The sequence below is a fragment of the Patagioenas fasciata genome, chromosome 12 (genome assembly GCF_037038585.1).
Source record: "Patagioenas fasciata isolate bPatFas1 chromosome 12, bPatFas1.hap1, whole genome shotgun sequence".
NCBI classification, from domain to species: Eukaryota; Metazoa; Chordata; class Aves; order Columbiformes; family Columbidae; genus Patagioenas; species Patagioenas fasciata.
Window position 1 is genome coordinate 11,489,271 of NC_092531.1, and position 12,793 is coordinate 11,502,063.

General features: G+C 41.2%; 1 protein-coding gene across 4 annotated transcripts in view; it reads left to right on the forward strand.

Moving 5' to 3' along the window:
* THSD4 (thrombospondin type 1 domain containing 4) overlaps positions 1-12,793 on the forward strand; it is a 270,932-nt gene that overhangs the window by 241,862 nt on the left and 16,277 nt on the right. For all 4 annotated transcript variants that reach the window (XM_071813860.1, XM_065847274.2, XM_071813861.1 and 1 more), the window contains exons 10-14: positions 1,219-1,315; positions 2,231-2,473; positions 3,291-3,420; positions 5,118-5,322; positions 8,311-8,484. In XM_071813860.1, the coding sequence (XP_071669961.1) occupies positions 1,219-1,315; positions 2,231-2,473; positions 3,291-3,420; positions 5,118-5,322; positions 8,311-8,484 (849 nt within the window). The remainder of the gene's footprint in view (positions 1-1,218; positions 1,316-2,230; positions 2,474-3,290; positions 3,421-5,117; positions 5,323-8,310; positions 8,485-12,793) is intronic.

Below are 12,793 nucleotides of genomic sequence, written 5' to 3' on the forward strand. Positions count from 1 at the left end.
TCAGAACTTCTAAATCAGCAGTGTGCAGTGTCAGTAGAAGCAATACTGAAGTAATCAAAGCTCAACAAGTGAAATTAGCAGCTGATGGCATCTCAGCATTTCTAGCGTGAGTATGCTCAGGTTCTCAGCAGCAGCAACATAACATTATACAAGCCAGCTGGGTATGGAGTGTGCTGCTAACAGTTTTTAAAAGTTTTCATAAAGTCAGATCTTGCTCAAGCCTGACTGCTTAAACAGGCACATCAGAAGTGACACTGACTTTCAGCAGTGTGCCCATGGCAGTTCACATGGCCTTGCACAGCAGCATTGTGGAACCACTCAGCTTCATTTTCACATTTAAAGGAGAAAACCTTCTGGTTCCTGCCTGTGTTTCACAACAAACACCTTGACGTAGTGGCTAGCTGTATAGCAGTGGGAGTCTGTCTGCACTTACATTACATCTTAATTCAGTTGAAAATTAGCATGGGTGGATGCAGCAGGGTTGCACGGGTGCCCTTCAGCTGCTGTAACCAGTTTGTGGGTCTTTGTAATCTGTTCACTTGATCTTTATTGAGCAATGCTTATGGTGAGAGTGGCACAGTGTTAGTCATTTCAGATAGTTCAAAGTTGAGCCTCCAGTGAGTCCTGCAGAGGTAGCTGCATGGTGATGACAGGAACAGTTTGATTTGTGAGACAGTACACACAGAAAACATGTATGTGCTGCATGCGTGTGCTCCATCCAAGCACAGCTGATAAACCTTAAAAAAGGCAGTTGGCTGGATTTGTAGATTAGGGTCTGTGGTATGTATTCTTCTCTGCTTATGTTTCCTTAAAGGTATCTGTCAAGCTCCTTCTATTTGAGGATGCTTTGGTGACCGCAGGACCATCTCTTGTGCTGCTGAGGCTGGTGTGACCAGAGGCCAGGCCAGGGCTGGTCCAGCCCGTAGCTGCACCTTGGCCCCCAGCATGTCAGCTTTACATTTCTCAAGAAAGATATAGAGAAACAGATTCTCTGCCATCACAAGCAATCTCAGTTTGCAAAGGCAGTAACCTGTATTTTCTTATTTTTTCCAGAAACAAATATATTTTTTTTGCATTTTTTGGAGGCAGGCATTAACCTTTGTTTATATCCTGACCAATGATAAATAATGCTACATAGTTGATCAGTTCAAGTACATATCTAAGTATTAGTAATATAACAAGTGGAAGAACTGAATATATGGCTGTTTTTCTTTTTAGATGATACATCAGCAGCCTAACCCAGGTATACATTATGAGTATATCATTCCAGGAGACAATGTCATTAGTCCTCAGTTGCTTGCTCACAGGAGGCCAGGTAAAATGCCACTATTTCCTATTATTAAACATATTTTGTTACCCAGTAAGCTAATAGAGAAATTAATACCATTGAATTCAGCATAAATGCTGCCATTCATGTGGGAGAGGCCCAGAATTTCACCCTACATGTTGAAAGAGAAGTCTGCATAGATAATTCTGTGAATTAATACTGGCAAGGATTATTTATACTGTAGCAGGGACTCTGGTCACATGTTTCTACTTCCAGTAACAATTTTGTTGTAAAATGTTAACCATGGCTTTGCATGAGCTGGAGTGTTATAACTGTGCCTCAGAAATGAAGTAGAACATGGTTTTTCCTCTTCAGAGTTTGGGATAATTTAAAACAAACCATTCACAGTTTCTCTTTTCTCTCCCACCTGGAGAGGATCAAACACAAAACTGTTGCCTTCCCAAGCTAGAATCTGGACAGCTTGTGCTCCTGAGTCGTGGGTATGTGCTGTGTGTACTGGTGTGGAGTTCTGAAGGACAGTACAAAATTTGTAAGCGAGTTTCATCCTACTTTTAATGTTCATGACATGCCTTTACAAATTTCTAAGTGTATTTGTAGTCTTTCCATAACAAGAAGCAGCTGTGCTGTGACATGCAGAGGCACAGAATATAGAGCATGGTTTAAAAAAAGAAAAGCTTTGGGAAATTTTGACACTGGGTGCGTTAACTCTACAGTGTGGTTGGAGATTCTGCAGTTTTTAATGTATTTGCTAGCTGAGACTTGGTTATCTTCATTTAAAACAACACAGTCTTTCCAGAACACTATTAGGAGGTCTCTGCACCAGATTAAAGCTGCTTTGAAGTTTAACAATGCTCCAGTTGTTATAATTAGTGTTTGAAAACAAAGACTGATATTTGCAATTGAGACCCATTATTTTACTTTTTTGTTATTGTCCATCACCAGGGGAACCCTTGAATGGTCAGTTAGGAATGCCAGAAAGTACAAATCATGAGGATGAGGATTTGCGTAGGGAGGCAGACACTCTCACTGCACAGTCCCCTGGAACTTTTCCAGTTATTCAGCCAGGAAGATTTCCCGCTCATCAGCCCGAGCACCAGGTGCCTGCTGTGCAACCACCAAGACAAAACCGAGAACACAACTGGAAACAGGTTGGGAAAACGGAGTGCACAACTACATGTGGGAAAGGTAAGCAATTCATACACCATGCACATAAAATAAATGGCAGACGGGAGGGTTCCAGCGTGGGAGAGAAGCAGCATTTTGACTATTCAGCAGCTCTTGTATACACAAGCATTGCTGGACCTGGCGTTTTCTGTTATCTTACAAACAAAAGACATGTCAGTACTATTATGTGTGCTTATATTAGTACTTAAGTCAGTAAAAACAACAGCATTTAAAATGTGAAATACATAGTATGTAAATTAAAAGGGAATTTACGGCATTTGCCTCTGAAAGGAAATATTTCAAGATTTTACGGCAAACTGCTCTCACACCCTTAATACACAGCTGCTTTCCTCAACATTCTTTGACATTCTTTATCCTTCCATTTGGCCTCTCCAGCTTTATCATATACACCCTCAGTGCTTGCTGTGTCTTTGTCAACAGATTTCCAGTCTTTACAGGAAGGTTTCACAAGGATTCCATCAGCCATATCTTTGCCTCATTGCATGTTGCTGGAACAGCAATAACATGACTTTAGAAAACTGAGGTTTTCATAGGGGAGAAGTGGGAAGCAAGAGGGATGGAAAGGGACTGGCAATTAGTGAGCCTTTCCTACAATGCTGTGCTGTACTTTCCGTTTCCTAAGGACTTCTCTTAATACTACAATGTAAACCGTACAGCATTCAGCTCTTACATCTGGAGATTTTGGATAAAATCTTAGTCTGTATTTCATGTTGTTAAGTTATGCATTTCCTTTCTGTATCAGTGTTGGACAGTACTGTTATGGCTTATACTGCAGAGTCTTTTGCAATGCATCACCTAATTTTCTTCTTCATTTCAGGGTCACAGTACCCAATTTTTCACTGCGTCAATAGAAAGACTCATGAAGAAGTATCTGAGAGTTACTGTGACAGCAGCACCAAACCCATTCCAGAAGAGGAGGCCTGTAACCTCTTCCCATGTCCAGCTTTGTAAGATATTACAATTTAAGTCAAATGAAATAAGCCAATGTCATTGAAGTTTTGCATATGAAAGAGGCTATTCAGTGGGAAACTAGTTTGAACTTCTAAGCACCATGCATTTGTGTCATAAAGCTTCGTGGATATATTTCCTTAGTTGTTGGTGACCTTCTTCCCCTTCACAGGGAGCAATAGCATTCGGAGTAAACAAAGGGAAGTTGGCAACAAGTGAGAGTAGTAATTTCTCAAAATGTGTGTGATTGTTCAGGCATGCACACTATATATGGTCTCTCTGTGCATACATTTTTTCAGCTGACAGGCTTCTGCACATACGTGTGTAACGAAGAGGCTGTGTAGGTTGTATCACTTCACATTGGATCAGTGTGCTCTAGTACCCATCTGTTCATTCCATGGTGTTGTATTTAAAAATGAGATTAGGCTGATAGTGCTCACAACAGCCACCTCATAAACGTCACCTCCCTTTCCTGGAATTCAGTATTTCTTCAGCTCGAAGCCTGGATTCGGAAGCAGTAGTCCTCCTTTCCAGCACACTCACACAACCAGCTCAGGTGTGATTTCCTTCTACAAAGACACTTGCCATCAGGAGACTGTGACTTACAACTGGCTAAGCAACTTCTTTTAAATAGGAAAAAAAAGTGTCAGTTCATCCAGGGTATATACCAAGAAGATAAAAAGGATTAAACCCAGTTGCCATTATAGCAATTTTATTTCAGGTCAGCAGCTGTGTTTTCTGTCTCTTCAGTTCTCTTCAGAGCAGCAAGTGGCCACTCCTTATCCCATGGAAGTTTCTAGTGGTCCAAGTGCTGGTGACAGTGTTAGAGATGCCTGACAAAGCAATTTTCTAGGCTGTATTAGATACTCAGGAGCTTCTGAAGCTGTTTACTTGGAATTGTCTTCTCACACCAAGCATTATTCTCACCGTTTTCTTTCTAATAGCTGTATTAGTTCAGCTTCATTTGTTTACACAGGATAATGTCAAGAACATAAACAAAGATAGGCAAATGTTTATTAAAAAGAACAGGGAAGTGTTGCTTGCTCTCCACAAGAGTTCTGAAATAAAATTTGCCAAGGGTTCAGATAGTTCCCTTGTTTGTGTGTGTCTTCGTGCTTGAAATAGAACAGAAAGGGGAAAATGACGTGTTTATACAAAAGTGATTAAATAAATATAGTGAAATCTTGGAATGAGAAGCCCATATCTAAGAATTTTTTTTCGTTTCTAAAATTAAATGTCATTCACTGCTTATAATTTGCTATTTCAGTTTTACTGATAAATGGATGCCTGGGTGCATTACATGATATTTGTGGTATTGTCATTTTTAGAGCCTTTTCTGCAGAAAACTTCTCTGCAACACATCTTAAATTTTGAGGAAGTGTCATTACAGCAATAATATAGATAGATAATTAAAAAAATAACAAGTATTAGTGACTTCATGTTTGTAATATGTCATGAAACCATGACTTGTTCAATCTGTATGCATGCTTATTATTAACAATTACAGGTAGATTTGATACAGGTATATAACATTGTCTTCATAAAGGGTTAAGTTAAGCATGCAGAGGTTTAAAGTGTTATTTTTTAAGATTCTGTACCAGCATCAGAATCATGTCATTTGGGTTCTGTCAAGATCAGTATTAGAGAAATCTTTACTGAGAAAAACACCTTTTTTTTTTTTTTTTAATTTATTTAGCTGGGATATAGGGGAGTGGTCTGAGTGCAGCAAAACTTGTGGCCTTGGTATGCAGCATCGACAGATCTTATGCCGGCAAATGTACGCCAATCGTACCTTGACAGTTCAGCAGTACCGCTGTCATCACCTGGAGAAACCAGAAACAACCAGCACTTGCCAGCTGAAGATCTGCAGTGAATGGCAGATTAGGACAGAGTGGACTTCAGTAAGTATGGTGGATCAATGTGGGGCATGAAACCTCAAAAAATAGAGTGAACAGTTGAAGAAATAGCTGCCGTCTGAAGATGAAATCTGCGAGGTATCTTACTGTAGGGAATATATTTGACATAGTAAATAGCTTCAACCTGTAAATATAGCAGACATGATTAAGCATTTGAAAGCAAGGAAAAAACAATGAGACTGCCTTTGGAAGCTCTGCTGGGTACCCTTGTAGGCAGGTGCTGCAGTCTTTAATCTTCAAATTCCCATGGATTTTCCCCTTTAACCCTAGAGTGTTTAGAGGACTCATCTAAACATTTCATGTATACACAGCAGAAAATGGCTTCGTTCTTGCTTCTTAATCTGGATGCTTCACATCAGGCAAAGATATCAATAGCTTTCAGCATTCTCTAAGGTAGAAGAAAAGAAAGCAGAAGGCAGTCCTCTGTTGTAAGAGGGATTCAGAAGTTGGTTTTCTTTGCATTTCTCTTGCTTCATATCTGCTTATAGGTCAAGATCAAAATTATGCAGAATATGTCAGCCTGCTATTCAAATACCAGCAGTTCATTTTGATGAGGTCCAGCATGGCCTGTTGAAGACAGGGTTTAATTTTGTGTTTTCCAAATGTATCTGCAAAGTATTCTGCAGAATACTACAGGCTGAGAACATGATTTAAAACTACTAATGCATTTTTATTCCCTATTCCTAGCAATCCAGAGTAGTTCTGTAGCTTCTGTGGATGTGGCCTTTTCAAGCAATTGCTGGGGGAAATCCCATGGGCAAGACTGCTTGAAGGAAAAGGGGCCCAAGAGAGCTGGATTGCATTCAGAGACTGCTTCTTCCATGCTCAGGATCAGAGCATCCCCACATGTAGGAAGTCGAGGAAGGGAGCCAGAAGGCCTGCGTGGTTGAATAGGGATCTGTTGGGTATGCTCAAGCAGAAGAGGCGAGTTTACAGGTCATGGAAGCAGGGACTGGCCACTTGGGAGGAATATAAGGCTGCTGTTAGAGGATGCAGGAAGGCAGCTAGGGTAGCCAAGGCCTCCTTAGAATTACAGCTGGCGAGAGGGGTCAAGGACAGCAAGAAGAACTTTTTCAAATACATAGCAGATAAAACTAATATCAGAGGCAATGTAGGCCCACTGATGAATGAGGTGGGTGCCCTGGTGGCAGAAGACACAGAGAAGGCAGAATTGCTGAATGCCTTCTTTGTCTCTGTCTACTCCGCTGGAGGCTGTCCTGGGGAGCCCTGTACCCCTGAGACCCCGGATGAAGCCAGGTTAATGGAGGAGTTTGCTTTAGTCTATGAGGACTGGGTTAGGGAACAATTAAATAGTCTGGACGTCCATAAATCCATGGGTCCAGATGGGATGCATCCGCGGGTGCTGAGGGAGCTGGCTGAGGTCATTGCTAGACCGCTCTCCATCATTTTTGCCAGGTCTTGGGAAACGGGAGAGGTGCCCGAGGATTGGAGGAAAGCAAATGTCACTCCAGTCTTTAAAAAGGGCAAGAAGGAGGACCCGGGTACTTATAGACCGGTCAGCCTCACCTCTGTCCCTGGGAAAGTAATGGAACAGCTTATCCTTGGTGTCATCTCAAGGCATATCAGGGATAAGAGGGTCATTAGGGGCAGTCAGCATGGCTTCACCAAGGGTAAGTCATGCTTGACCAACCTCATAGCCTTTTATGAGAATGTAACAAGGTGGATGGATGATGGCAGAGCGGTGGATGTGGTCTACCTTGACTTCATGAAAGCCTTTGACACAGTCCCTCACAGCATCCTCACAGCTAAATTGAGGAGGTGTGGTCTAGACAATAGAGTAGTGAGGTGGGTTGCAAACTGGCTTAAAGAGAGAAGCCAGAGAGTGGTGGTCAATGGTGCGGAGTCTAGTTGGAGGCCAGTATCTAGTGGAGTGCCTCAGGGGTCAGTACTGGGGCCAATATTATTCAATATATTCATTAATGATTTAGATGAGGGAATTGAGTGTACTATCAGCAAGTTTGCTGATGACACTAAGCTGGGAGGAGTGGTTGACATGCCAGAAGGCTGTGCTGCCATCCAGCGGGACCTGGACAGGCTGGAGAGTTGGGCGGGGGATAACCTGATGGAATTTAACAAGGGAAAGTGTAGAGTCCTGCATCTGGGCAGGAACAATCCCAAGTTCCAGTATAGGTTGGGAAATTACATATTAGAGAGCAGTGTAGGGGAAAGGGACCTGGGGGTCCTGGTGGACAACAGGATGACCATGAGCCAGCACTGTGCCCTTGTGGCCAGGAAGGCCAATGGCATCCTCGGGTGTATTACAAGGGGGGTGGTCAGTAGATCGAGAGAGGTCCTCCTTCCCCTCTACTCCGCCCTGGTGAGACCACACCTGGAATATTGTGTCCAGTTCTGGGCCCCTCAGTTCAAGAAGGACAGGGAACTGCTGGAGAGGGTCCAGCATAGGGCAACAAAGATGATTAAGGGAGTGGAGCATCTCCCTTATGAAGAAAGGCTGAGGGAGCTGGGGCTCTTTAGTTTGGAGAAAAGGAGACTGAGGGGTGACCTTATTAATGTTCATAAATATATAAAGGGTGAGTGCCACGAGGATGGAGCCAGGCTCTTCTCGGTGCCAAACAATGATAGGACAAGGGGCAATGGGATCAAGCTGGAACACAAGAGGTTCCACTTAAATTTGAGAAAGAACTTCTTCTCAGTGAGGGTGACAGAGCACTGGAACAGGCTACCCAGGGAGGTTGTGGAGTCTCCTTCCCTGGAGACATTCAAAGCCCGCCTGGACACATTCCTGTGCGACCTCACCTAGGCGTTCCTGCTCCAGCAGGGGGATTGGACTAGATGATCTTTTGAGGTCCCTTCCAATCCCAAACATACTGTGATACTGTGATACTGTGTGTGATGTGTTAGCAGGAGTTAATGAGATCTACATTTCCAGCTCCCTGATAAACCACTGTTATTCTCGCACAGAGCCCTGATGCAACCTCCCTTGTGTTACAGTGTTCAGTGCCTTGTGGAGTGGGGCAGAGGACCCGGGATGTGAAGTGTGTCAGCAACCTCGGAGACATTGTTGATGACGAGGAATGTAACATGAAGCTGCGACCAAATGATATTGAGAACTGTGACATGGGTCCCTGTGCTAAGAGCTGGTTCCTCACAGAGTGGAGTGACAGGGTAAGGCTTCTTATTTTCTTTGTGCTGCCATATCTTCTAAAAAATATACATCTGTACAGCTATAAGAGGAGTGATCTTATTTTCCATGTTTATTCTTTATCTGCAAAACAGGCAAGAGCAAACAAAAAATAATTATCCCAAGGGCATCCTGAGTTGTGTTAGATACAAGAATGCATAGAAAGGGGAAATGTGTGGGTACGTGACCAAACATCTGGATTTAGAATTGGTTCTGTGTCTGAACTTGCCAAAATATCAAGTGTACTGAGATTTATTATTCTGCCTTGCTTAGCCGTGAGTTTCAAGATTCAGACTCTGAGAGTTTCACTACTGTTTTTAATGGATGGAGGTTTGAGGCCTGATGTCTAGGTTTAAGTTCAAGCCATAAAACAATTGTTCTATAGCTGTGAAAAGAGGGGAACAGCTTCTTAAACTCAGGCAAGATTAATTCAGGCTTTTGTACTTTGTGAACAGGGATGTATACATATTTTTTTTTTTTAATTTTTTTTTTTGCAATGAGTTGGATTCTCCATATGAAAGCAATAAAAACAGTGGAGATTTACCTCATTTCATGATTAGGCTCAGAGTTGTTGTTCAGTAGTGATATTTATACACTTTCATTAAAAGGCTTACAAACATGGGCTAAGAAGAGCCTGGTATTTTGGTCCGTTGTGTGGATGCGTGAGTATCAATTTCATCTGTAGACAAGTTGAGCCTACAGTCTGTAAAACCCTGGTTGCATCTCCTTTTTCTTTGACTGGTTGTTTTGGCAGGCAAATAATATAATTGAAGCTGTAAGATTATATTCATAACTTTGTTGATTCATTATTTAGATGATTTTGAGGTGGTATCTCTGAAAGCTATGGATGTCTGGCTCATAGATAATGCATTAGTTTGGACACAGAAGATGTTCCATGTTTTAGATGCAGAAACGGTGGATGAACTTCACAAATAGGACAGGTACCTGGTATGTCACATCATTTTTAAAAGGCTGATCAGACTCTTGCTACAATTAAAAGCTTGCAAAATTTTCAGCCTCTAGACAACTCAAATAGATATTTATAAAGAAAAAAGAAATTATACACTATAAAACTTTGTTGTTGTCATTTGAACTTGTTTTTCCAGTTGCTAGTCACACAGTGTGTGCTCTTCCATAGCATGGACTGGAAGTTATCAGGGAAAGTATAGGTACTAGTGCAAATGGCAAAGTCTTTGCTGTAGGGGAAATGGCAGTGTTTTGTTTTTTATTTTTAAGCTTATAGAGCTGTTCTTTGTACAGTGCTATTAAAGTGATATTTTACAAGTAAGACAGAAAATTAATTCTACCCTCAAGGACATCTTTCTTGAAAAAGCTTTGCCCAGCTACTATCAGTTGGGGCTGTTCCACCACATAAAGCACACACACTCCAGTGAAGACTCCAGTATCCGTGTTTTCTTCATTGTTCTACATTAATATTTTGTGCTCTGCAGAGTTAAAAGTAGTTTTTGTAGCTGAAGGTTATGACTGTGGAATTTTATTGTGCTTATTTGTATGTATTAAATGAGAAGTGAAGCAGGTAATGTGGAAATGTTGGAATTTTTTCTTACCACAAACATTTTAGGGTCAGAGAGTAAATAATTCATTCTGTTACCTCTCAGCTTATGTAAGTGTACAAATTAATTTCTTCCAAATGCTTGCTACTGCAGTTGGCATTATTCCCCAACGCTTCTGCCAGCAATGGGTTTGGAGTTTATTTCACAAAGAGAATGGAAGGAACAGTTTATTTCGGGAAAAAAGTTGGTTTGGGCTATAATGTGCAGAATCTTCTAAGGTTCATACACACCTTATAACTCGGATGTTCAGAGGCTTAGTGGCAGTGATTCCAGTGGAAGTCAGTGCAATACAGGAGCAGTCAATAGCTTTGCCAAGTCAGGCCTTTGGCCATCAGCTTTCTTATTGTGCCTTGCAAGGGCTGTTTTTTAGGATCAGAAGTCTCTCCTTCTTTGTAGAGAAGTGTGTTTCTATTGAAAGACAAGAGGAGAATTCTGTCATGGAATGGAAATGGGCATTCCCAAGTATATGGACTTTGCATGTGTAATTTCCCCAGTCAATTCTTTAAAAAGTACTTTAAGCCAAGCCACACTTCAGCAATGAGCATAGATCAGTGATGGGCAGCCACAAATCATAGAATAGAATCATTTTAGTTGGAAAAGACCCTCAAGATCATCGAGTCCAACCGTTAACCTAACACTGGCACTAAACCATGTGGTTCAAGTAAGCAGCCAAAGTTCAAATGCTTAAAGAAAGCTTGTTCAAACCTCTTGAGTCTGCAGAACTGTGGTGGAAATCTCACAAGAACAGACCTTCTTTGTGAGATTTATTACATGCCTACTTCAAGTCCCAGCTGGAAATACCACAGAACAGTCTTTCCCATTGTATTTTGACATTTCAGCCGTGGCTAGAAATAAGAGGTAAAAGAACTTATCATAACTTTTGAGAAGGCTGGAACTTTGAAATGGTTGAGTTCAAACTTGGTTACCGCCATAAGAGGAGGCCTGGCCTGTACTTTTCTGAACCCTGTTTGCAAACACGTAATGTGAACTGTTGCACATGCAGCAAGTACAGATTTCCAGAGGCCTGTCAGAGATTGGTTAGGCACATGCTTTCTCTTTCAGCAAGGGATATGTCAAACTTCCATGTCTGGGTTTATGTGATGTATGGGGCATTACAATATAGCCTTAGTTAATTAGCGAAACATGAAGAAAAAGCCCAGTAAAATAGAAATTACAATTATCTTTGCTGCCAACAGATGTTAAATTTCAGGGTTTGATAACTGTGATATATATTTGTGCAGAATTCGACAAGGGTATTATTTAACAGAGGGAGAGGAAGAGCTGAATAGTCACATCTGAGTTTTAAGAAAAGGACAGGATCTAGTTTAGGACTGGCAGAAAGATTTTGGGTTTTTTTTTATTTATTTTACTGAAACCTTGGAGAGTTTTAATTAATGCAAAATCATGCTAATTGCCTTCATTTTCATTAATAGTTTTGGTGGTTCTGGTTCTTAATTGGAAGATTATAGCATTAAACTTCCCTAAATGTAATTTCTGCAATACAACAACATATGTGCACATAAAAACCTGCAAAGTACTTACAGAGTTGTGTGTATGAGTTGTGTCTCCTTCCCAGGGTGGGCTGCATGGAGCTTCACTCCATAAATAACACTTGGCTGCCTTCTCACCATATTCTCCCATCTTGTTGTCTCAGAACGTATTATGTATTTTAGGCCCACCTGTTTCCTCTCATGGCATTGACCTTCTTGGATTCAGCTTCTGTGCAGATTGATTCTTTATACATATAATTAATCCTAAGTAATTTTTAAAAGCCCTCCATGTTCCTAAAGCAATACAGTTCTTGATTTATTTTGATAAAGAGGTATCGGAGTCCATTGTATATATGTTACACACACACTTTTACCTGCACAGCTCATGAGTTGTACAGCCACCATCTGCACGCTGGTGGAACATGGAAAGGAAAGGAAAGGGAAGGAAAGGGAAGGAAAGGGAAGGAAAGGAAAGGAAAGGGAAGGAAAGGGAAGGAAAGGGAAGGAAAGGGAAGGAAAGGGAAGGAAAGGGAAGGAAAGGGAAGGAAAGGGAAGGAAAGGGAAGGAAAGGGAAGGAAAGGGAAGGAAAGGGAAGGAAAGGGAAGGAAGGAAAACAAATCATCCTTAAGAAATAAACTCTTATTTTCTGAAAAGTGTATGCTCTGTTATTTGTCTTTGAAGTAGATCTAAACACCATATTCCGATATCCCCCAGGGTCAGTCTTGAGAGAAACATAAATTTTTACTCATTTCAGATTGCAGGTTAAAAGTTACAGCAAAGTGAGACTCATCTTACTGCCTTTACATTTGTTGCTGTGTCTTGAGTATAAGTAAGAGAATTAAGTTTCATGGCTTTGTCTTCTATATGGTATTTAACCCCATTTGATTAAACAGAGTCTGGACAAACTTTTGTGATATTTTGACATGCTTTTGTAGAATGATGGCTTCCTATCTCGTAATTCTCTTAAGATGTCAGGCTGTGTTAAAACGGCGGAGTTCCAGCAAACTCAATCCATTAAGCAGTAGAGTAAAGCTGGTGAACCTTAGTGAACTTAACAAAAAAATTGGATTGATGGGAGCAGATGAGATTCTTGCAAACATTTCACATGACAGCTCTAATTGCTGGAAAGTTTCTTCTCTTATAGGTCAGAAGTGAGAAACTGCATTCTCCTGATTTACAGCAACGGGAGACTGACCAGTGTTTCCTTCCAGCTAACTGGAGCATTCCCC